The following is a 25,557-nucleotide window of genomic DNA, read 5'->3' as shown; positions in this document are numbered from 1 at the left end:
TGTTTGTTTTTTGTTTTGTTTTTGATTGATAAACAGTTAGTATAAAGGAGGACAGTATACAAAACAAACAACAAAAGCAACAGTGAGAATACAGGGGCACAGTAAAGAAAATAAATAAAAGAAGCACCAGGGGTAAATTAACATACATTACATAAAGATTTTATAAGACATACATAAGAAGTTCTATATAATTCTCTGTTTCCTTCAGGAAGGCAATGAAAGATGGTTTTTGGTTCGTCAATTTACTTTTATGGATGAAACATTTTGCCAATATTATTAATAGCTGTATTATGAAAAGATGTTGAAACTGTTGATTTGGCCACTCCTAACATTTCTGCTATTTCTCTGATGGATTTCTTCTTTTTCTTCAGCCTCAGGATGAACTGTTTCACCTCCATTGAGAGCTCCTTTGACTGCATGTTGTGTGTTCACAGCAACAGCTTCCAAATGCAAACACCACACCTGGAATCAACTCCAGACTTTTTAACTGCTTAATTGGTGACAGGTTAACGAGGGAAGAGCCCATGCAGCCTTGTTTTTTTTTTTGCAGCTTTCTGAGTCAATTGTCCAATTACTTTTGGTCCCTTGAAAAAGAGGTGGATGCATATTAAAGAGCTGTAATTCCTAAACCCTTGCTCCAATTTGGATGTGAATACTCTCAAATTACAGCTGAGAGTCTATGTGTATATAATTGTATCCTGAATATGTTTTTGTAAACAGCTAAAATAACAAAACTTGTGTCACTGTCCAAATATTTCTGGGCCTAACTGTATATGGGCTGCAAGAACTTGTGTGCAGAGCAAAGACAGAAAGGTGAGATCAGACATCCGTGGCGAATCTGGGAGTCGTGCCGTGTTTCATTTCAGTTGAACTATTTCCATTAATGTACAAAGTTTTAATGGCCTGACAGCAAAAATCCCCAAAGCCAATTTTTTCTAAGGAGTGAAAGATGAAGTGATATTCTATAGGTAACAAGAAAAGAAAATCAGACATGCCTTTGTAACTGTCTTTGAAAAGTGCAGTGAAGAATTACAAACAGTTTGACATTAAATAATGCACATAAATACAATATATACTGTATGTGTTACACAGACACATTTTACATTCAAGAAATACGTAGAAAAATATCTTAGAATAGAAAATGTCTTTTATAAAAAAATAATTAGACAGACAACTGATACAAGTTGAGCTCATGTAAGAATAAGTCCCACCAACACTTTAAGTTGTACATATATTTACACTGATACATAAAGTGTGCCATATAAAATATACAGTATGCTATAACAAAACCACATGATGAGTGGAGTCCTTTATTCAGGACAGTAAAAAAATGTTTTAAAAGATCTGTTGAAAAACAAACATAATGTGACAGTGTTTAGCTTCTGCCTGAGTTTTGCATCATTACAGTTTGATATAAATGCTGTAAACATTTCTCCAGTTTTCTCGCACCAGATGTTAGAGTCTGGTCTTCTGTGCAAGGTTCATCCAACAGTTTCTTACTTTTGTTTCAGTTTAACTCCAGCTGTGCAGAAAGATACGGATCCACCTCACAGAAGGTGTCGATCAAAAGTCTACAGGCTGGATTTCCCTTCCTTAGCACCATGTCGATCAGGCCTTCTGCTTTGTCTGCTCTGGGCAACGCTGGGATCGACTCCTTTTCCCTTTCGTTTATAACCCTCTTTTGCAGAAGCTGATCCATCAGGTCTTTTAGAACAGAAATGGACACTCTGGCAATAAACTCTGCCCGAGCAGAGAACAGCTCCTCCTCGTCCTCCCCTCTGCTTGGTAGATTTCTCCCACTTGGATCACAACCTGGAAGATAAGTTACTTTGATTGGAGGGCTAGAAATCAATTTCAACATTTAGTGCAGAGCGTTGTTTAATCCTTGTGGGGAACTCTGCATTTGATCCATGATTTATTGATTAAATTGAGTTAGAGAGGTGCATATTCAGAGATTTAAGACAAGAATTAGACTTGATGAGACGTGTTTAAAACTCCATAGAGAACATTCACTAGGTTTTCTGACTGTCATTCAACAGTGTATCTCACCTCCTTCTTCAACTGGGCCGGGGGGCGAGGCTGGTTCACTGGCTGGGGGTTGGGAAGCTGAACTTGAGGCTGGTTTTGAATCTGAACCAGAAACAGATGGCAAGACAGTGAAGCATTAGCATTTAGCATCTATCTATAATAGGGTTGTCACGATACCAAATTTCTGTTTCGATACCGATACCAATATGTATTTCGATACTTTTCGATACTTTTTGTAAAAAATATTTCATTATATTATGTATTGCCTTAATGGGTTATTTAAATATTTAAAGAATGTAATTTAATTTTTAAAAATATATTTTTTAATATATTTATTAACCATGGACATGTTTTAGCTCTCTGTATGCAGGCTACTGTAGGTTTACTACTGGGCTGGGAGGGGCTTTGTACTTCTTTCATTGACATTACAGTGCAGTGAACAGGTGAACAACATTATCACCTGTCGTTCTTGACTGAAGTCTCGGAACAAGTCCGCATGGTTGTCCTTTAAATGTTTCGACAGGTTTGAAGTGTTGGCTCCTTCTGCGAGACACACTTTGTAGCACCGCTTGAACTGCGGTGCCTCTGGGTTCAGTGGCTCGCCTTTATCGTTCGGTTTGAACCCGAAATATTTCCACACCGAACTTCGGGCCCCATTTTAACCACAAGTTCGGGCTTTTCTGCAGCTGCCATCTCTATCTACTGTATTTTCTTCAACCCGCTCCGTCTGTCTAAGACGCGACTTGTCGTTCCTCTCTCCTCCTCAGTCTAAACATGCGAGTGCGCGTGGGACGCGGCTTACATCCTCTCGGGCAACTACGTCACACTCGCTGGCCTCGCTGTGCTTAAAGAGACAGGCTCCAATTTACCAATTCATTTGCATTCAATAAAATGAAATAAAAGTACCGTTTGTTTTTAAATGCCGGTATAGTACCGTTTTCAAAACTCTAGTATCGCGGTACTATACTGGTACCGGTATACCGTGCAACCCTAATCTATAACCCTGTTCAAGGCTCCGGTGACAAACATCAATTGTTACACGTAGAACAAAAGAAGAATTGTGTGAATTAAAAGAGTCATGAATGTTCAAATGTGTGAATGAGTAATTAATCAAGCCTTCTGTACCAGTTAGTTCAACAGGATACTCCCAGACGTGTTTCTTCTCTTGGTCTCGGACTTTCACAATCGCTAACTGCTCGCTTGCCGTTAGCCGAATCTCAAAAGTCGGGTGGTAATTTGGTCCATAGTTGAAGTCAAATACTGCAAACTGTAAATCATTAACAATGTCTCATGGTTACTTCACCATATATTAAGTGACCATATAAAGTTAAAGCTGTACTAATAGAATTTTCTATATATTTTTTGTTTATATTAACAATGAACTAAATGGCTGTGTAACCTGAAAGGTGTTGGTCACCTGACTCTGCAGTTCCCCTCAGCTCTACTGATCTTTTTAGCTTCTTTAAGCTCATTGTTTTTGGCTGGACCAGAATAACGGGGCCAGACCTGTAATCGTGAATGTTTGTGACTGACTGAGTGATCATAATTTCATTATTGGTCACTTGAATGTGTGACTGAGTTGGAGTTTCCTCATTGGCTGTTTTTCTTTCAAAATGAATCGGTGCATGTGGTTTCTTCTTAGAGCATAAGTCGCTAGATTTAGAAACTTTTTGGCTCGACTTTTTCACATCAAGGACACCTAAAATGACACTATTTAGAACATGGACCCCAAATTGATAAGATTTTGTCCCAGGACGCCCCATCTGATAAGTAAGTGTTTGAACCCACGACCGAAATAGTGATACATTCTGTCATTATGTTACTTATGGATGTAATTACGGTGAAAATAAATTATTCTCCTTTTTGCTGGGGAACCCCCTCAAGGACCCTTTGGGATCCCCGGACCCCACTTTGAGAACCACTGGTTTACATGCTATTCAGATCTGCTAATTTCTTTAGCTTAGCATTTACAGATAACTTCTCTCTCTCCTGCTCGTAATGTAATAAATGCATTTTATTTGCCGTAATGAATTTGTGTTGCTTTCATCAACCCAGTTTCCAGCTGCAGCCCACAGCTGTTGGACACTAAAAGCTCAAAAACCCCACTGTACATTACCTGCTCAGCATCAAACAGCAGACAGACAAACTTATTTTTTCTTATCAGTTGGTAGAGACCAAAACAGCTGAAAAGAAAAGTGGATACTGAGCCTTCCTGTGTGAGGTCGATAACTACAACACAACTACAACATGACAACACAGAATTATCATATTATAAAGTTGATATAGAAAACATGTTAGCAAAGAGTTGCTTTTTTACACACAACAACACTGATGTTGCGAGTTGTGTTTGCATCCACCTGATGAATCTCAGTCCAGTGTTCCCTCTCTTATAGCTCTGGTTTTGGTCTCCACCTGCTCCACTATGTTCACCAGCTGACTGTCTGTCTGCTCTTTGCTGCTGACCAGCCTATAACAACTGCTGCTGCTGCTGCTGGAAACAAGGTTGACAAGTGGAGTGTTGTCACCTGCAAAACCAAAAATAATAACCCAAAACAAGTTAAACAGCTCGGAGGAGCTTGGGTGATATTTCTCCTGTGGGTTTGTCTCTGAAACCCCTCCACAGAAATCCTTTCTTAGTTTAAAAACCATTGGTGCATTTCAGTACATTATTGCATATTGGGATATTGTGTGTGAGTGCACACAGGAACTACACTAAACTATCTAATCAGAAAAGCATTTGCCAATAATTTCGTATAATACTCAGGATACCTATTTCATTTACTTCATCAACTACTAACAGACAATTGTATTTGACATACTCACCGGAGGTACTATATAGGCCTCAGGACAGTCCAGACTGTACGTTTGGCCTCTAATGAGGTGACAGAAGGAAGGAGCCACAATGTACTCAGCTTCGTCCAGTTGCCCTTTCACCTTCAGGAGCGTTGGAACATTTTTGTTAGACAGTGACTTCATTATCCCAATTATATTAAATTAATTATAGCATAACCAACTTACAGGAACTATATAGAGAGAAGTGATGTGTCACTGACTGATAAAGTAATTACTAAAGCTTTTACCTCCTGCACCGGGACGTTATCTGGCAGCAGAAACACATTGAGTTTTCGGCTTTGTCTTTTGTACGTCGGTTGGCGAAACAGCAGAACTTGGCCCCTTATTGGTTTCCCGATGTTTAGAAACCTTTTAATGATATCCCATACCAAGCCAAAGGCAGAGAGGTGAGGGATGTCCACAATCACATGTGTGTCTGTTATTTCCCGCGGCTTAAGGATGCTCATTCCATCATCACTGATGTGGACAACAGACAGGGCCTCAGAGAGCGATGCTGTGAACACAAAGAGCCGTCAGCACCACGAAAAACTCTTTTTAATTCCACTCTGTGGTTTTAACTAATTATTTCTCATTACTGTGCATATTTACCAAGTTGTGTTTCACAGTGTGGGAAGTGCAGCTGAGAGACAGCATCCTCAGAACACTTGATGTCAAACAGCAGACCTGCAGCCGTCTTTCCAGCTGAGCGGAGGAGCTCCTCATCCCAGCGGACGACCTTGTATGTCAGCTTCCCCGCCCCAGTCATCGTAAACGCCAGCTTAGTCATATCACACAGGAACACACCTGGACATGGGCCCCAGAACCTGTATGACGGAGAAATGAAGCTTATCGTAGATTCAATCAGGAAGACTATCTTTACGCCTCATTTTCATTCACAACCGTTTCTCTTTCTCATATTTCACCACGATCTCAATCAGCCAATCATGTCGTTGTCAAGCTTTAAATCTGCTCTCTCCTGCTGTCAGCTGTCCCCTTAGGCAGACTGCTGCGACGCTCCTCCTCCCCTTTCACCTTCCAGCGTCATGTCCAGCGCCTAGGTTGAGCTCATCAGAAGCCATTCCTCTACTCTAATATTCTGAGTCTGTTTTTGGCCCTTTTATCACCTACATGCAGTGGACTGTGATGCTCCACGCTAACAATTTAGCATGACCCTGCTGTGTGGCAGACATTTGCAACCTCAAGAAGATGATAAAAATGATCCTTTAATGATAAAAACATAAAACAACAAGTTTGGTCACTTTCCAAAACAGACAAGGTCTGATTACCTGTACGAGATGTTTCCACCTTCATTTAACACTTCAGGTGTAAAGTGTGATGGGCCCTGGATTACAGAAAGGTGCAAAATTAGATTAAAAATAATTATTATATCAGGTCAGAGAAAACATTTGAATATAACGGTGACAGGAATTATATGAAAAACATGTTGCGACTAAAACTGAAATTATGCTTCTCTCAAGACACAAATAAATAATCAATGTCAAGTAGCTTAAATGTGAATGGATTTTTTTTAATTATTTACAATAAATGTGAAAAAATATTTTAAAAATAATACAAATACAAATACAGGGGCGTCAGGTGACTCAGGTGAATGCTGGTGTTTTTCACCTCAGGAGACTCCTGAGAGTAAAGATTTGGGTTTGATGCTGAGCTGCAACCTTTCTGTTACACAGGTGAGTAACATCTGATGTTGGTCTGTAGTGAAAGGTGTCATTTGTGCAAAAGACAAACCGTACTGACAAACACTTGAAGTGGCATAAATGTACGACGTTGACCTTTCAGTTTGGTAGAATTCAGCCTGTTGCTGCGGCTGCTGTCCAGCTGGATGTATCAGTAACTTTTCTTTTACAAGTAAGACAAAGAAACTGTTTGATCCAGAACCAGCTGGATCAGGATCCACTGCATAATGCTGTATATATTTAAGTATATTCATATCTATCCTTTTATTTATTATACACACACACAGCAGACCTAACATGTTTGAATATAAATAACTTGTATGATTTAAACTAATTGTCCTCTCACGTGTTTGTCTGTATCAGGACCAGCACCTGCCTTTTCTTCTGCGTCTGGCCTCATCAACAACCACATCTCAGTAACACCTGAGTATCATCCCTGCACACAACACATACTGTCTATACTGTGATCTTTTGCACATCCTGCTCAGCAGGAGTTTTGGCAACACTTCAAGTACATAGCTTTTTTTTCATAATTTTATTTTTTGAATATTCAATATTCATATTCTTTTTGACTGTTGCAGTATTTTACCTTTTAAATGTTATTTCCTGTTAATATGTTTATTGTATCCTGCACCAAACACCAAGCCAAATATCTTGTAAGTTAAAAAATTACCTGGCAATAAACCGTATTATCTGATTCTGCCTTTGTGATGATGTCATCATCCCTTCCTCATACTGCTGTAGTCTGACACCCATGTGTCATGCACTGTCCCCTAAAGGTAAATAAAAACCTACTGTTTGTATTACAAGTACTCAAAATTTGTTCCAGTGCTCTCAACAGTTTTAACTCTCAACAATAAATGCACATACACATAACAAATTATAAGGAACATGGAGAAATCAACATGATTAACTGGACAGGGGCAAAAGGTGAAATGCTGCCCCCTATGGAGGTGGATCAAGTAGCACGATCTTACACATTACACCTTTAAGCTTTGATGTTTCACTTTGAGGAGCAAAGGATTTTATAGTAATATGGCTTGTAATCTGCCTTGAAGCTGTGTCCATCAACTTAAACATGGACCCATAAATGTTTCACTCTCACCTTCATAACCTCGCTCTTGTCCTCAGATGACTCAAGCTTCATCTTTGCTGCGTTTGGATACCGTGTTTTTCCTGGTGTCCCCGACGCTGTCATGAAAATTGACAGGAAATAAAAGTTGGTGTTGAAAAAAAAAATCTATTTTGAAATAAGAAGATATTGAGGCCATTTTAATAGTACTGGCTAAGATCAAATTTAAATTAATTCCATTAAAACTTCAACAAAAGAAGGTTAAATGTTAGTATTAAAAGTCACAAAGAATTGGTTCACTTACATATTACATATTTATTATTGTGTTTACTTATTTAATAGTATATTTATTCATTTAATATCGGCCATCTTGGACCTTCAGTTTACTAACACGCAGCCAATTCAATACTGAACCAGGAACCAAAAACCATCTCAGTGTAGTTTCACATCTCCTCTCTCAGGCTTCTCTCTGGAGCTCTAGTAACAACAGGTCAGTGAGCCAATCAGAAGAGAGGAGGCTCTGAGCCTCTCTTCTGATTGGCTCACTGTTTTCTGAGTGATCCAATAAAAATATAGCAGATTTCAGGTAAAAACACTCAGAGAAACCAAATCCTGCAAGGTTTGGATGGTGGGTCCAGGTGGGCGGGGCTTGGTGACTGCTTTGTTGTGACATCACAAAGTTCCAGAAGTCCTGACGGCTGGTTTTAAGGCTCAGTTTCTGAATACAGGCTGTGTGCATTTCTCTGTGGACTGAGGCTTTGATACTTTCACAGTATTAATATAGAAGCTAGAGCTGATCTATAATCACACTACACATGGACACAGACCTTTACACTGGAGGAGCTTTAAAGGTTCAGTTTACCCAAATCCAAAAGTATGTTTTTTCACTTACCCAGAGTACTGAAGAGAGTTGGTATTTTTGGTTTAGCGTGTGAATCATAATGACCTGAGAGCTCCTGGGATTCAGAAAGGCACAAAATTAGTTTTTTCTAAACATAATTTAACAGTTATTTGCTATTAACTAACTAAAAACATTAAATATCCTTACATATATTTTGTCATCAGGTAAGAAAGACTCAACTCTTTTTGGTCTCCCTGCCAAATATGATGGTGAGCCACCGAAATGTTGCAGAATCCCTTCCGACATGAAAAGTGACAGGAAATAAAAGGTAGTCAAGAAAATGCCATCATGAAATCGTTTTAAAAAGGGGATTTTTATATGTAATCATCTATTTTCATGTGCACAAAAATAAATCTCCTAGAACCAAACAACAGCCAATAAGAGATAACCAGTTCAACACTCTGCCATGTCAGGCTTCACAGAGATGGAGGTGAGGAGCTTCTTTAATCCTTAAAGGTTCAGTTCACCCAGATCCAAAGATACATGTTCTTCACTTACCTCTGAACCAATCAGCGCCTGAAGACCTAAAACAGCAGATTTAAAGGCAGTTAATATGACAGGCAGTTACAGTATATATTGTACATATGTGTGTGTGTGTGTGTGTGTGTGTGAGAATGTTAAATGACACTAAATTGTATCATTAAATTAATTGTATTATTATTCTATGAAGTTTCAGAAAAACTCCAACCAGCCGTCCAACACCAACAATCAAAGTCACTGAGATCACATTTTCCGCCTCCTGATGTTTGATGTCAACATTAACTGAAGCTGCTGTTAATTGTCTACTTGATACTAATAATAAAGCTTATTGACAGTCAAAGCAGAGAAAACATTTTATTGTTACCTGTCTGATATGCCAGCACTGTGATGTCCTGAGGACCTTGATACGCCCTGTAATTCAGAAATGCACAGAGTTAGTTTCAAAACATTACTTCTAGTCGTGTGCTGTAAAGTGAATTATAACATTCATAATTTGTTCCAGTGCTCTCAACAATTTTAACTCTCAACAATAAATGCACATACACATAACAAATTATAAGGAACATGGAGAAATCAACATGATTAACTGGACAGGGGCAAAAGGTGAAATGCTGCCCCCTATGGAGGTGGATCAAGTAGCACGATCTTACACATTACACCTTTAAGCTTTGATGTTTCACTTTGAGGAGCAAAGGATTTTATAGTAATATGGCTTGTAATCTGCCTTGAAGCTGTGTCCATCAACTTAAACATGGACCCATAAATGTTTCACTCTCACCTTCATAACCTCGCTCTTGTCCTCAGATGACTCAAGCTTCGTCTTTGCTGCGTTTGGATACCGTGTTTTTCCTGGTGTCCCCGACGCTGTCATGAAAATTGACAGGAAATAAAAGTTGGTGTTGAAAAAAAAAATCTATTTTGAAATAAGAAGATATTGAGGCCATTTTAATAGTACTGGCTAAGATCAAATTTAAATTAATTCCATTAAAACTTCAACAAAAGAAGGTTAAATGTTAGTATTAAAAGTCACAAAGAATTGGTTCACTTACATATTACATATTTATTATTGTGTTTACTTATTTAATAGTATCATATTTATTTATTTAATATCGGCCATCTTGGACCTTCAGTTTACTAACACGCAGCCAATTCAATACTGAACCAGGAACCAAAAACCATCTCAGTGTAGTTTTACATCTCCTCTCTCAGGCTTCTCTCTGCAGCTCTAGTAACAACAGGTCGGTGAGCCAATCAGAAGAGAGGAGGCTCTGAGCCTCTCTTCTGATTGGCTGACTGTTTTCTGAGTGATCCAATAAAAATACAGCAGATTTCAGGTAAAAAACACTCAGAGAAACCAAATCCTGCAAGGTTTGGATGGTGGGTCCAGGTGGGCGGGGCTTGGTGACTGCTTTGTTGTGACATCACAAAGTTCCAGAAGTCCTGACGGCTGGTTTTAAGGCTCAGTTTCTGAATACAGGCTGTGTGCATTTCTCTGTGGACTGAGGCTTTGATACTTTCACAGTATTAATATAGAAGCTAGAGCTGATCTATAATCACACTACACATGGACACAGACCTTTACACTGGAGGAGCTTTAAAGGTTCAGTTTACCCAAATCCAAAAGTATGTTTTTTCACTTACCCAGAGTACTGAAAAGGTGAGTTGGTATTTTTGGTTTAGCGTGTGAATCATAATGACCTGAGAGCTCCTGGGATTCAGAAAGGCACAAAATTAGTTTTTTCTAAACATAATTTAACAGTTATTTGCTATTAACTAACTAAAAACATTAAATATCTTTACATATATTTTGTCATCAGGTAAGAAAGACTCAACTCTTTTTGGTCTCCCTGCCAAATATGATGGTGAGCCACCGAAATGTTGCAGAATCCCTTCTGACATGAAAAGTGACAGGAAATAAAAGGTAGTCAAGAAAATGCCATCATGAAATCGTTTTAAAAAGGGGATTTTTATATGTAATCATCTATTTTCATGTGCACAAAAATAAATCTCCTAGAACCAAACAACAGCCAATAAGAGATAACCAGTTCAACACTCTGCCATGTCAGGCTTCACAGAGATGGAGGTGAGGAGCTTCTTTAGTCCTTAAAGGTTCAGTTCACCCAGATCCAAAAATACATGTTCTTCACTTACCTGTGTACAAACCACCACCTGAAGACCTAAAACAGCAGATTTAAAGGCAATTAATATGACAGGCAGTTACAGTATATACTGTACATATGTGTGTGTGTGTGTGTGTGTGTGTGTGTGTGTGTGTGTGTGTGTGTGTGTGTGAGAATGTTAAATGACACTAAATTGTATCATTAAACTAGAAAATTCCAGGGAAATTTTGAGTGCCACGGGGGCTACTGCCGGGATGAGTACATGATTTATTTCCAGTGTTCAAAAGTCACCCTGATCATATTCTGGTTTTGAGAAATGTCTTGATATAAAAGACTCTGATATAAAACAATGTCACATCCCTCCATCATGTATTATGTGGGAAATATCTCATATTCTGTGTTGTTTTTTACAATAAAACAAGAGGCGACATGTCTTCAAACTGGCATTTAAAGGGTTAAAATCCTGAAATCTAATAAACATTTGGTAGGTTTGAGCAGAACTGAAGTGGTTTAAGAGATTTATGCAAAAAAAGCAGAAAAAAATATTGATATATGATGATTTTATAGCATTTTCTTTGTGTGTCCTTTTTTGGACGCGAGGAACCCCAGAGGGTACAAAATGTGTTACCAGTGTATAATAGACCTGTAACAGTAACTGACATTAGATTCTAAAAATATGTAAAAAAAAAGACACTTTCTTGCAGAAATCCATACCTTCAGCTGTAACACAGCCAAAATGATCAGCAAATCAAAAAAGAAAAGTGAAGAAAATGTCCATAAAAGGACAGAGGGACCCCTGAGGGTTAATAAATCCCCTGAACCGCTATTTAAATTACCACTATTATGTTTTTTTCTGTGCTAAATTTAACATTACTGGGGAGAAGAGCAACACGACTAGAAGTGACAGCGAGAGAGGGCTAGTAGCTTCTCCTCTCCTCTGTCTCAGCGGAGACCGTCACAACTTCATTCACTCTTTTAACAAAACAAAAAGAAAAGCAACGAAGGAAGCAGTAAATGGACTTACATATTTAAGACCTAACTAAATGTAATTTAAGACCTAACATGTGGCTAATGTAAAGCTAGCAGAGCTTGGAGAGTTGGTTATCTGGTTGCTAGGCGCACGCACACAGGTCAGGAGCTACCGTTGCCATGGCAATGTGAAAATCTGCCCAGAATTTGGCTTCTACATGGCTTCAAACAACTGCAAATTATGAAAAAAACGTTACTTCTTTTCAAAAACCGAAAACACCGTGACAGACACTGAAGCCAGAAGTTTCTACAGTTTCTATTTTATTCAGATATTCCTTAAAATGAGTGCGTAAGCTCAGTGCGAAGACAGAGGGAGATTCTTTTGAAAAAAAAAGACGATTACATTAGGTGTCAATGAGAGTGAGACAGGTATTGCTGCCGGACTCGGCACCCCTGTTTAAATTTTGTGCAGACCCTGCCTTTCAAAGTTACATTTTATGAATCCCAACAACTATGTCTACATTTTCAGAAAGAATTATTTGTCTCCTTTTTACGGTTTGGCCGCGAGCTCGAGTTAAAAATAAAAATAAAGGTTATTTTTTACTGCTTCACGCACTCTAGCCAACTGACGCTTTCACTCTAACTTTGAAGAAAAAGTGATTTGCACTCCTCCTTTGAGTGCTCACAGTTTGAAAAGTTTACATGTTATGTAAAAAAAGTTCCTATCTTTTTGAGAGAGCAGAAGTTTTCCTCCATTTTATAGTTTGAATCACATTTCTACGTGCAGGTATGAGAGAGCTGGGTGACTCAGAAAAAAGGTGCAATTTTGTAGAAAAAAGGTGGGTTTCTAAAGAAAATTCCAATGCATTTCTAATGCATTATTTATTCCCAGTTTTTTGGGAATAACTTTGGGAAAAATTGGAATTTTAACACCAAAAGTCATAGCACCTCTTTCGGGATCAAGACGCACGTTTTGATGTATATATTACCAGGGTTTTCTCAAAGCTGCGGGACGAGTTACGCGCCGAAATTTGGCGGAAGAATAATAAACCCGAAACGGAAGATTAATAGATGCCCCGAGGCTCCGCCCTGAGGCACTCCTCTCAGCTATTCTAGCTGTAGAGGAGTGACTCGGAGCTGAGCACCCGTGGCACTAATTAATTCTATTATTATTCTATTAAGTTTCAGAAAAACTCCAACCAGCCGTCCAACACCAACAATCAAAGTCACTGAGATCACATTTTCCGCCTCCTGATGTTTGATGTCAACATTAACTGAAGCTCCTCTTAATTGTCTACTTGATACTAATAATAAAGCTTATTGACAGTCAAAGCAGAGAAAACATTTTATTGTTACCTGTCTGATATGCCAGCACTGTGATGTCCTGAGGACCTTGATACGCCCTGTAATTCAGAAATGCACAGAGTTAGTTTCAAAACATTATTTCTAGTCGTGTGCTGTAAAGTGAATTAAAACATTTAAGGTCCATACATAAGAAAATGTAGGAGACCCCACTCTGGAGACAGGTTGCAGCAGCATATCTGTCATGAAAAGTGACAGGAAACAAAAGTTAGTCATGAAAATGCCATTATGAAATAAAGAGACATTAAAAAAGGCATCTCTAAATAATAAAGGTGATGTAATGATCTGTTTTAATGTGAACAGAAAGATATCTCCTAGAACCAAACAGCCAATAAGAGATAACCAGTTCAACACTCTGCCATGTCAGGCTTCACAGAGATGGAGGTGAGGAGCTTCTTTAATCCTTAAAGGTTCAGTTCACCCAGATCCAAAAATACATGTTCTTCACTTACTTGTGTACAAACCACCACCTGAAGACCTAAAACAGCAGATTTAAAGGCAGTTAATATGACAGGCAGTTACAGTATATACTGTACATATGTGTGTGTGTGTGTGTGTGTGTGTGTGTGTGTGTGTGTGAGAATGTTAAATGACACTAAATTGTATCATTAAATTAATTGTATTATTATTCTATGAAGTTTCAGAAAAACTCCAACCAGCCGTCCAACACCAACAATCAAAGTCACTGAGATCACATTTTCCCCCTTCTGATGTTTGATGTCAACATTAACTGAAGCTGCTGTTAATTGTCTACTTGATACTAATAATAAAGCTTATTGACAGTCAAAGCAGAGAAAACATTTTATTGTTACCTGTCTGATATGCCAGCACTGTGATGTCCTGAGGACCTTGATACGCCCTGTAATTCAGAAATGCACAGAGTTAGTTTCAAAACATTACTTCTAGTCGTGTGCTGTAAAGTGAATTATAACATTCATAATTTGTTCCAGTGCTCTCAACAATTTTAACTCTCAACAATAAATGCACATACACATAACAAATTATAAGGAACATGGAGAAAACAACATGATTAACTGGACAGGGGCAAAAGGTGAAATGCTGCCCCCTATGGAGGTGGATCAAGTAGCACGATCTTACACATTACACCTTTAAGCTTTGATGTTTCACTTTGAGGAGCAAAGGATTTTATAGTAATATGGCTTGTAATCTGCCTTGAAGCTGTGTCCATCAACTTAAACATGGACCCATAAATGTTTCACTCTCACCTTCATAACCTCGCTCTTGTCCTCAGATGACTCAAGCTTTGTCTTTGCTGCGTTTGGATACCGTGTTTTTCCTGGTGTCCCCGACGCTGTCATGAAAATTGACAGGAAATAAAAGTTGGTGTTGAAAAAAAAAATCTATTTTGAAATAAGAAGATATTGAGGCCATTTTAATAGTACTGGCTAAGATCAAATTTAAATTAATTCCATTAAAACTTCAACAAAAGAAGGTTAAATGTTAGTATTAAAAGTCACAAAGAATTGGTTCACTTACATATTACATATTTATTATTGTGTTTACTTATTTAATAGTATCATATTTATTTATTTAATATCGGCCATCTTGGACCTTCAGTTTACTAACACGCAGCCAATTCAATACTGAACCAGGAACCAAAAACCATCTCAGTGTAGTTTTACATCTCCTCTCTCAGGCTTCTCTCTGGAGCTCTAGTAACAACAGGTCAGTGAGCCAATCAGAAGAGAGGAGGCTCTGAGCCTCTCTTCTGATTGGCTGACTGTTTTCTGAGTGATCCAATAAAAATATAGCAGATTTCAGGTAAAAACACTCAGAGAAACCAAATCCTGCAAGGTTTGGATGGAGGGTCCAGGTGGGCGGGGCTTGGTGACTGCTTTGTTGTGACATCACAAAGTTCCAGAAGTCCTGACGGCTGGTTTTAAGGCTCAGTTTCTGAATACAGGCTGTGTGCATTTCTCTGTGGACTGAGGCTTTGATACTTTCACAGTATTAATATAGAAGCTAGAGCTGATCTATAATCACACTACACATGGACACAGACCTTTATACTGGAGGAGCTTTAAAGGTTCAGTTTACCCAAATCCAAAAGTATGTTTTTTCACTTACCCAGAGTACTGAAAAGGTGAGTTGGTATTTTTGGTTTAGCGTGTGAATCATAATGACCTGAGAGCTCCTGGGATTCAGAAAGGCACAAAATTAGTTTTTTCTAAACATAACTTAAACTAACTAAAAACATTAAATATCCTTACATATATTTTGTCATCAGGTAAGAAAGACTCAACTCTTTTTGGTCTCCCTGCCAAATATGATGGTGAGCCACCGAAATGTTGCAGAATCCCTTCTGACATGAAAAGTGACAGGAAATAAAAGGTAGTCAAGAAAATGCCATCATGAAATCGTTTTAAAAAGGGGATTTTTATATGTAATCATCTATTTTCATGTGCACAAAAATAAATCTCCTAGAACCAAACAACAGCCAATAAGAGATAACCAGTTCAACACTCTGCCATGTCAGGCTTCACAGAGATGGAGGTGAGGAGCTTCTTTATTCCTTAAAGGTTCAGTTCACCCAGATCCAAAAATACATGTTCTTCACTTACCTGTGTACAAACCACCACCTGAAGACCTAAAACAGCAGATTTAAAGGCAGTTAATATGACAGGCAGTTACAGTATATATTGTACATATGTGTGTGTGTGTGTGTGTGTGTGTGTGAGAATGTTAAATGACACTAAATTGTATCATTAAATTAATTGTATTATTATTCTATGAAGTTTCAGAAAAACTCCAACCAGCCGTCCAACACCAACAATCAAAGTCACTGAGATCACATTTTCCGCCTCCTGATGTTTGATGTCAACATTAACTGAAGCTACTGTTAATTGTCTACTTGATACTAATAATAAAGCTTATTGACAGTCAAAGCAGAGAAAACATTTTATTGTTACCTGTCTGATATGCCAGCACTGTCATGTCCTGAGGACCTTGATACGCCCTGTAATTCAGAAATGCACAGAGTTAGTTTCAAAACATTATTTCTAGTCGTGTGCTGTAAAGTGAATTAAAACATTTAAGGTCCATACATAAGAAAATATAGGAGTCCGCACTCTGGAGACAGGTTGCAGCAGCATATCTGTCATGAAAAGTGACAGGAAACAAAAGTTAGTCATGAAAATGCCATTATGAAATAAAGAGACATTAAAAAAGGCATCTCTAAATAATAAAGGTGATGTAATGATCTGTTTTAATGTGAACAGAAAGATATCTCCTAGAACCAAACAGCCAATAAGAGATAACCAGTTCAACACTCTGCCATGTCAGGCTTCACAGAGATGGAGGTGAGGAGCTTCTTTAATCCTTAAAGGTTCAGTTCACCCAGATCCAAAAATACATGTTCTTCACTTACTTGTGTACAAACCACCACCTGAAGACCTAAAACAGCAGATTTAAAGGCAGTTAATATGACAGGCAGTTACAGTATATACTGTACATATGTGTGTGTGTGTGTGTGTGTGTGTGTGTGTGTGTGTGTGTGAGAATGTTAAATGACACTAAATTGTATCATTAAATTAATTGTATTATTATTCTATGAAGTTTCAGAAAAACTCCAACCAGCCGTCCAACACCAACAATCAAAGTCACTGAGATCACATTTTCCGCCTCCTGATGTTTGATGTCAACATTAACTGAAGCTACTGTTAATTGTCTACTTGATACTAATAATAAAGCTTATTGACAGTCAAAGCAGAGAAAACATTTTATTGTTACCTGTCTGATATGCCAGCACTGTCATGTCCTGAGGACCTTGATACGCCCTGTAATTCAGAAATGCACAGAGTTAGTTTCAAAACATTATTTCTAGTCGTGTGCTGTAAAGTGAATTAAAACATTTAAGGTCCATACATAAGAAAATATAGGAGTCCGCACTCTGGAGACAGGTTGCAGCAGCATATCTGTCATGAAAAGTGACAGGAAACAAAAGTTAGTCATGAAAATGCCATTATGAAATAAAGAGACATTAAAAAAGGCATCTCTAAATAATAAAGGTGATGTAATGATCTGTTTTAATGTGAACAGAAAGATATCTCCTAGAACCAAACAGCCAATAAGAGATAACCAGTTCAACACTCTGCCATGTCAGGCTTCACAGAGATGGAGGTGAGGAGCTTCTTTAATCCTTAAAGGTTCAGTTCACCCAGATCCAAAAATACATGTTCTTCACTTACTTGTGTACAAACCACCACCTGAAGACCTAAAACAGCAGATTTAAAGGCAGTTAATATGACAGGCAGTTACAGTATATACTGTACATATGTGTGTGTGTGTGTGTGTGTGTGTGTGTGTGTGGTGTGTGTGTGTGAGAATGTTAAATGACACTAAATTGTATCATTAAATTAATTGTATTATTATTCTATGAAGTTTCAGAAAAACTCCAACCAGCCGTCCAACACCAACAATCAAAGTCACTGAGATCACATTTTCCCCCTAACATTTTATTGTTACCTGTCTGATATGCCAGCACTGTGATGTCCTGAGGACCTTGATACGCCCTGTAATTCAGAAATGCACAGAGTTAGTCTGGTAGTTGTGTGCTATGAATGAAAACATTCGATACCCTTTCAGTATAAACCTGAGAACACAATGTAAGGATAGAGAGATCAATCAAGTACATGGAATTATTGTTAAAATGACCCGGATATGTGTGTTTTTTTTTGCAAGAAATGCAAGGTGTTATGGGAAAAAAGTCAAAAGAAAGCTGCATCTTCAGATGGCTGTGAGGGAGAGAGAGAGGGAGGGAGGGAGGGAGGGAGGGAGGGAGGGAGGGAGAGAGTGGGACAAGCAGGAGCTGAGTGAATCATTCCACTGCGCTGAAACAAGTTTTAGCAACTTGAAATAGTAAAAAAGCAAATAGAAAATAAACATGTACCAGTCATTGTTGTTATTGTGACGGGCCACAAGTAAAACACTGTGTGTAAATATATATGTGGTTCAAAGGGACCAGGACCTCAGCAGAGTAGGTGGTCCTTCAATGTGGCTCCAACCATCTCTGAATGTGGACTGAGTGATTGGATCTTAAATGTGTCTTGGGTCCTGAACTCAGAGTTGTCCACTTGTGACCAGATCACCTGAGACGGATGTTAGTGCCAGGTCTGAACAGAGCCAAAGTAAATCTCAGTTCTTTAAAATCCAGGCTTAAGACTCTAATGTTTGTCACGACCTATTACATTAAATCCTCAATCCACCAGGTGTGAAAAGATGTTTAATCTTCCTCAAACCTGTGTCACCTGCAATGTTATTGGTGCTGCATGAGTAACATTTTTGTGTGAACTTCTGCTCTCTCACCTCTACCACTTCTTTCTCCTCCGCCTCCTCAGACAAATCAGTAGCTGCGTCTGTTGTGTATCCAATGAAAAAAAAGGGAAGATCAGAAAAAGTTCAGAGACTCTGCCCTCAATCGGTGGAGCACAGCGTTTCTGCAGTGTTCACATAAAATTTAAGACTTTTAACATTTTATATATTTTTATATATATATATATATATACATACATATACACTGTATATAATATTATATTAATTCAAATTAGTATGTAAATGAATTTAGATTTTTGCTAAAATGTTCATTTTGAGTCGATGAGCTTCCTCGTTACAGGAGCAGCAGTAGTGACAGTGTTTGCTGCAGGTGTGATGCTGCAGCACCAGTCTCTCCTGTAGTTTATAGATACAGTATAAACTGTCTCCCGTCAGCCCACAACCACATATAAAGAATGTGGGTGACGGCTGAGGTTGTGTTCTCTCGCTTTGAACTTGTTTCTTTTGAAATGTTGCTTGTGTTTTTTAATGTGTTTTCTTTGTCAATACTCACGTGTCGTACTGATGTCAGCGGTGATCAAGTTTTGTCCCCTGTCCACTCTGTGGGTTTGAATTAGGAGAGTTAATACTGAAGGTGGGAAGCATCTGCCTAATGATTAAATCTCCATTCTCTTTTCTTCCTCCTCTAAATGTGTAAACTCTGTGCTGGCCAGAATGAATCTGTCTACCACAACCTTTGACCTTCCACTGACCTTAGAGTCTGCAGTTTACAATGTGAACTTTTCACATATTCAGTCAGCAGCGTCATTCCTTGGTGATGCAGCTGGTTCCCACTGAGATCCAGCTCAGTCAGATTAGAGGCCGTGGATTTCAGAGCTGACACCAGAGAAGCGCAGCCCTCATCTGAGAACTCACAGCTTATCAACCTGCAGAGAGAGGATGATCTGAACATGCAAATTCTGGTTTTGAAATTTCACTCAGACGGAAAAGAAATTCTCTACCTCAGAGTCTTCAGTCTACAGCCACGACTCTCCAGTCCAACAGACAACGCCTTTATTCCTGAGTCCCGCAGCTGGTTGAGACTCAGGTCCAGTTCTTCAAGACGACAAGAGTTGGACTTCAGAGCTGAAGCCAGAGAACTGCAGCTGTTCTCTGACAAACTGCAGCAGCTAATTCTGAATTAAGAACAAAGAACAGCAAGCAGGTTATAGGAGACAGTGTAGATGTTTAACTCTTGCTCAATTTCAAACACCTAGAGTTCCCTGTAATGGTTCATATGAGGATCAGACATATCATACTGCTACTGCACATTCAGGCTATTCTATCTGAATCTGACTGTTTTAATCCACCTACAAGCAATACTTTCCCTTGAGGTATAAGAGGAGGTGGGTTGATAGAGGCCCAACACTGCAGCAGACAAGCTAATAGACAGTCTCTCATATTCTTATAATCAGAAACAGGCAGACGTGTTCAGATGGTGTGTACAGTTGATGCTGTCCTAAAGTTTGGGCTGCACACAGACACGTCTGAAAGGACCCTCTTAGGACAGATGATCAAATTTACGTCATTTAAGCTTTACAATTACGCATCATTTGCTCTTAGACTGGGTCACTGTAATGATTAGTTAATATTCATATCAAAGACCTAATAAAGACAGTCTGACCTCAGAGTCGCCAAGAAACGGAATGGTCTCCTAAGTCCCGCACACAGCTTCGTCACTCCTGAATCCTGCAGACAGTTTCCACTCAGGTCCAGCTCTCTCAGTCTGAAGTTATTCTCAAGCACTGAGAGCAGAGAAGCATAGCTGCTCTCCGTCAGTTCACAGCACACAAGTCTGTAAAGAAAGAAAAGCTGAGACTCTGTTGTTCTACTGATGATGAAATGTGCTACTGTGAGACTGTGATGAGATATGACTTACTAACAGTCAAAAACCCTTCCACCTACAAAACAACCAAAATGCATTAAAGATAAACAATTCATACGAATGCTCTGCACTTATAAGATGCTTCTCTAGTCTTTACACTATAAACCACATTCATATAGCACGTTCTTGCACACATAAGGCCTACTACCATACACACACTCATACACTGATGGAACAGGCATCTGAGGCAGTGTGGGGTTCAGTGTCTTTCCCAAGGACACTTCAACCTGTAGACTAGAGGAGCCGGGGATCGAACCACTGACCCTCTGACATTAATCCAACTTACCTCAGAGTCTTCAGTCTGCAGAATGGATGCTTTAGTCCAGCAGACAACAGCTTCAGTCCTGAATCCTTCAGGTGCTTGTTTCCACTCAGGTCCAGCTCTCTCAGGGAGGACTGCCTCGACTCGAGAGCTGAGACCAGTGAAGCATAACATCTCTCTGACAAGACGCAGTCACTCAGTCTAAATAAAGAAGAAAGTGTGAAGCTGGTAAACTGTTCAGTTACATCGTCTTTTCCTTCACTTCTCATTGATTAAACAGCTGATTTTGTTTGAAGGTTGTTAACACCAGTGTTCACATTCCTGTGCCACATTCAATCCTTTTTATCATCGGAGACAGGGCTCTGTGATTAGTGTGGTCTGAAAACAGTCACTAATATCCACATAATATTCTTATTTTACAAAGACCTGATGAAGTCAGTCTGACCTGAGGGTCTCCAGTCTACAGCCTGGACTCTCCAGTGCAGCACAAATCAGCTCTGCTCCTGATTCCTTCAGAGAGTTTCTACTCAGATCCAGCTGTTTGTAAAAGGGGTTGGATGTCAGTTCTGATGCCAGCTGTTCACACTGAGCATCTGACAGTTCACCAGGAGGAGGCCTGTAATTACAGAGTTGATTAGTTACAGTATATTTACAGTTGCTGACAGGTGATTTCGTCACCCTCAGACAGAGACAGGCTAAGTGTTTCCCCTTGTTTCCAGTCTTTGTGCTAAGCTAAGCTAACCTTTTCCTGAATGTAGCTTCCTATTTATTGTACAGACATGAACGTGTTATTTGAGGATCTTATAGCGAGGGAGGTTGGTGTCACGGTAAACCCAAATGGAGCAAACACAGGGGAATGAGGTGCAAAAAAGTTTATTAACTGAAGAACTTACAAAATGGGTGAACCAACAAAACAAGAAACCTAAGCACGAGGGCACACAAGGAACAACAACCAGAGACAGAGGGGATACCACAGCCGACATGAACAGACGAACCGACAGACAAAGGGGAGCACAGAGAGACTATATAGACACAAAGGTGATTGAACACAGGTGAAACACATTAGGGCGGGGCAGACAATCACCACACAGAAAAACAGGACCAAGACAGGAAGTAAAAACATTAAGACACACAAGGAAACCAACTACAAAATAAAACAGGAAGTGACAAAATCCAAACCTGAACTGTTTCCAAAGGAGATCACTGACAGCTCGATGCCATTTAGTTTTACGCCTCTTCAATCGCATAGGAGGAGATCTGTAATTACAGAGTTGATTAGTTGCAGTATATTTACAGTTGCTCATATGTGATGTCATCACCTTCAGACAGAGACAGGCTGAGTGTTTCCAGTCTTTGTGCTAAGCTAAGCTAACCTTCTCCTGAATGTAGCTTCCTGTTTATTGTACAGACATGAACCTGTTATTTGAGGATGTTATTTAACTTCTCATTTAACTTTTTAATTTCTATCAACACAACGTTTGCACAATCTGCCTGAAACCTTTTAACTTACATATACACTTACATTCTACTACATTTAATCGATACTGAAGTCCTTAGTTACCTCCACCTGGGATCATAATCATTAGCTGCAGCCCTACCTTCCCTTCCTATATAAGGTCAGGGCTCTGAACAAGGCCCAGAGAATTCTGGCCAATCGGAGCCACCCTTCGTTCAGGGAGTTCATACTGCTTCCGTTCGGTCGCAGGTACAAACTGCCAAGATGCAGAACTAATAGATTTAAGAACTCTTTTGTCCCTGCTGCTATTGGACTGATCAACAATATCAAATATAAGTAGATAGAGACGTTATCTGTTTCTGTGTTTCAGCCTGAGGCTCAGTTGCCTTTAATTAGCAAGTTTACAGCATAAACAGTGTGAGCTTACGGTCTGTGTGAGGATCCAGCTTCATGGCTGACGGGTGAATCTAAGACTTCATCAGGCGGCAATGGATCATAAGCCTGAATCGGCGCAGACAGATCGATGGGTCCTTGTGACACTGGTCGCTTCTCCTCCTCATCCCCACAATCACTCATCTTCTGTCTTATAGTCTGGGAGGTTAATTAGTAAAACTCAAATTGAAAAATGATGCATGATTGTACACACTGATTATGAAATAAAAACGATGCTATAGTAACACTCGTCCTGCCTCAGCCTTCATGGTTCTGTCCTAAAGTTAAGGTTCTATATCCTATTGTTTTCTTAGCAGTGTGAGAATTATTATTTACCTTTGTTCTGTGACAACAGAGAGGTCAATAGCAATTCCTATGTCAGTAGGAACAAAGTGAGACTTCCACTTTACATAAACAGAAGAAGATAACAAGTTTAAATAGATTTGACCTACTGTGTACTGATATGTTAAAATATATTTTAATTACATTACTCAAAATAGATCACAATATAATTTACCATAGCTTAGATTCATAGCCCTTTGTTTTTCCTCGTTAGAGAGTGATTTTTTGTTTGTTATTTCTTACCATAATTTAGATTCATAGTCCTTTGGTTATTCCTCTTTAAGAGCGATTTTTTGTTTGCAGCCAAGTTATTTTATATAGTCAGGTTTTTCCTCCTTATGGAGCGTTTTGTGTTTATTTATTTGTTTCTTTTGATTAGAGCTTTTTCCTCCTCCTGGAGTGTTTATTGTTTCTCAAACTTCAGAGTTTAGTGTCTAGTTTTGTTTATAGCCATTTGTTTTTCACTCGGTCTGAGGTCTCGGTCTGAATTCAATAAAAGCCTTTTGTTATCTAAGATCTCTGCATCTGAGTCCTGTTTTGAGTCTCGGCCTGACATTAGGTAAACCTAGCTAACACTAATACTGTAGTCCTGTTATACATCCTACATTCATGATGTATTGCGTTATAAGGAAAGATGTTTCTATTATTTTGGCCACTCAATTCATATCAATGGGGGTAGCCTAAATAACAGAAACATCTCTCTATATAAATCAATACAGTTCAACAGCACTTATATTGTGATATTGAACTGTAAAGTTCACTTTCACTTTCACTTTCTCTCCCGCGTTGACTTTTTCTGTCTTTCATTGCAGTTCTTATTTTTTCGGTTTAGTCAATAAAATACCAATTTAACCATTTTAACATCCCTGTGAATAACCCTGAATGCTGCCAGACCAAATATTCATGCTCTCTAACTGAGCCTTGTAACGTAACGCTAAACTTACACATTGGGTTACATGGCTGAGGAGTGGGCAGAGAGGGCAGGTAAGTGTTCACGTGAGGTTTGGGCCAGGTGGTAAGGGGCAGGGGTAAGGTTAAGGTTATGGTAATGTGACATAAACATTTACGGGGGGAAAAAACAGACGTTACTTTCCGGAGAAAGTTTGGAATGTAAAGACATGAGAGAGATTCCCGCGCAACATGGCGTCAGCAATATTACTGTCACGGTGACAGTTAACGTCGTAAATACTCTTCGCTGAATTGGTAACTCTTTCAATCTGGAAATATTCTTTCGTCGTCCTACTTTAGTTTACCGACTCAAACTGTCATCTTGTATCTAAAAAACATTACTTGAAACCACTTCAGTTGAAATTATGAACACTGTAGTAATCTTACCTGCTCCCGCCCAACGTCCTCTCCTCTTCTTCTTCTTCTTCTTTGATTTGATTTGATTGGCGTTTATTTGTAAACTTTTATTGAAGTAAAAATACCACTACCACGGGGTAAAAATATTCCAACAGTACAAGAGTACAGCATCCCAGTAAAAAAAAAAACTTCCTTATAACAAAATTACTTCCAGCATTCACAGTATCACAGCAAAGGCACTTCCTGTAGTCACAGTTTCACAGTAAAAGTACCTCCCGTAGTTACAGTTTCACAGTAAAAGTGCTTATTGTAGTTACAGTATCATAGCTTTTTGTTGTCGTTTTTTTCTTTTAGAAAGTGTACAACAATATACGGCAAGTGAGACATCAGTACAAGCATTGATCTTCTCTCTACTCTTGTCAAAAACTAAAATCAGCTTGACAACAATAACAGACGTAAACCCACCTGAACTTCGTAAAACTAGCCCAGATTTTTATTTAAATTTCAATTTAGAGGGTTATTTTGTCTACCCGATGTGAACTTCAATATGAGTTTGCTAGTATTCGCATTATTATTATTATTATTATTATTATTATTATTATTATTATTGTTGTTTTTACAATTTGAAAAATCAAGCAGGCCGAATTCGCCATTAGTAGTTCCTATTTGCTATGAACCATTGAATATAGTGACAGCTGCCGATAAATTACTTTGATTCTGAAGAAAACTTAAAAACGGGATTTTCCGGGGTCCTACTTTGTTGTTAACTTTGTTTACTCAATGTGAAAATATGTGTGAAATACACTAAAATATGATGTAGTCTAAACAAAATTACATTAATTAGATTCTTACGGAAGAGGATTAGGGCCATATGTTTTTGTTGTTTTTTTAATTCTGACTTTAATCTCAGAATTTTGAGATAAAAGTCAGAATTCAAAGAAGAAAATTACATTCTGACATAAACTGGTTTTGAATATATTTTCTGGTCATTTACTTTTTAATCAAACATCACTATACCAGGTTTTATTTAAATTAAATCTAATCAGTTTTTTACAGTTTATCATGTAACTTCTGATTCATTGT

The 25,557-nt window shown here is 38.6% G+C and overlaps 1 protein-coding gene and 1 long non-coding RNA gene across 15 annotated transcripts; one reads left to right on the top strand and one right to left on the bottom strand.

Moving 5' to 3' along the window:
- Positions 1-14: 14 nt before the first annotated feature.
- On the top strand, positions 15-629 carry LOC130166147 (uncharacterized). Its single transcript, XR_008827117.1, has 2 exons — positions 15-132; positions 372-629. It is a non-coding gene; the product is annotated as an uncharacterized LOC130166147 (long non-coding RNA).
- Positions 630-992: 363 nt separating this feature from the next.
- On the bottom strand, positions 993-24,703 carry LOC130166142 (uncharacterized). Of its 14 annotated transcripts, none has more exons than XM_056371499.1 (41): positions 24,505-24,703; positions 22,823-22,986; positions 22,119-22,196; positions 21,385-21,555; positions 20,964-21,140; positions 20,417-20,587; positions 19,755-19,928; positions 19,506-19,679; positions 19,307-19,353; positions 18,787-18,836; positions 17,947-17,993; positions 17,670-17,695; positions 17,347-17,396; positions 17,212-17,258; positions 16,850-16,875; positions 16,527-16,576; positions 16,392-16,438; positions 16,044-16,069; positions 15,693-15,784; positions 15,550-15,616; positions 14,688-14,773; positions 14,274-14,320; positions 13,914-13,939; positions 13,591-13,640; positions 13,456-13,502; positions 11,162-11,187; positions 10,811-10,902; positions 10,652-10,718; positions 9,789-9,874; positions 9,375-9,421; positions 9,029-9,054; positions 8,678-8,766; positions 8,522-8,585; positions 7,663-7,748; positions 6,147-6,202; positions 5,470-5,684; positions 5,109-5,374; positions 4,852-4,962; positions 3,154-3,295; positions 2,050-2,130; positions 993-1,812 (listed from the first exon to the last, which is right to left on the bottom strand). In XM_056371499.1, the coding sequence occupies exons 2-41, from the start codon at positions 22,969-22,971 to the stop codon at positions 1,508-1,510; spliced, it is 3,684 nt and encodes a 1,227-aa protein (XP_056227474.1). In that variant the 5' UTR covers positions 22,972-22,986; positions 24,505-24,703; the 3' UTR covers positions 993-1,507. The 14 variants fall into 14 exon arrangements, with proteins under 14 accessions (XP_056227474.1, XP_056227480.1, XP_056227479.1 ...); XM_056371505.1 differs by having other exon boundaries at positions 8,711-8,766; XM_056371504.1 differs by having other exon boundaries at positions 10,844-10,902.
- Positions 24,704-25,557: the final 854 nt, after the last annotated feature.

The sequence above is a fragment of the Seriola aureovittata genome, chromosome 3, assembly GCF_021018895.1.
Source record: "Seriola aureovittata isolate HTS-2021-v1 ecotype China chromosome 3, ASM2101889v1, whole genome shotgun sequence".
Lineage (NCBI taxonomy): Eukaryota > Metazoa > Chordata > Actinopteri > Carangiformes > Carangidae > Seriola > Seriola aureovittata.
The sequence above is the reverse complement of the archived record's forward strand: the minus strand, read 5'-3'. Positions and strand labels throughout refer to the sequence as shown.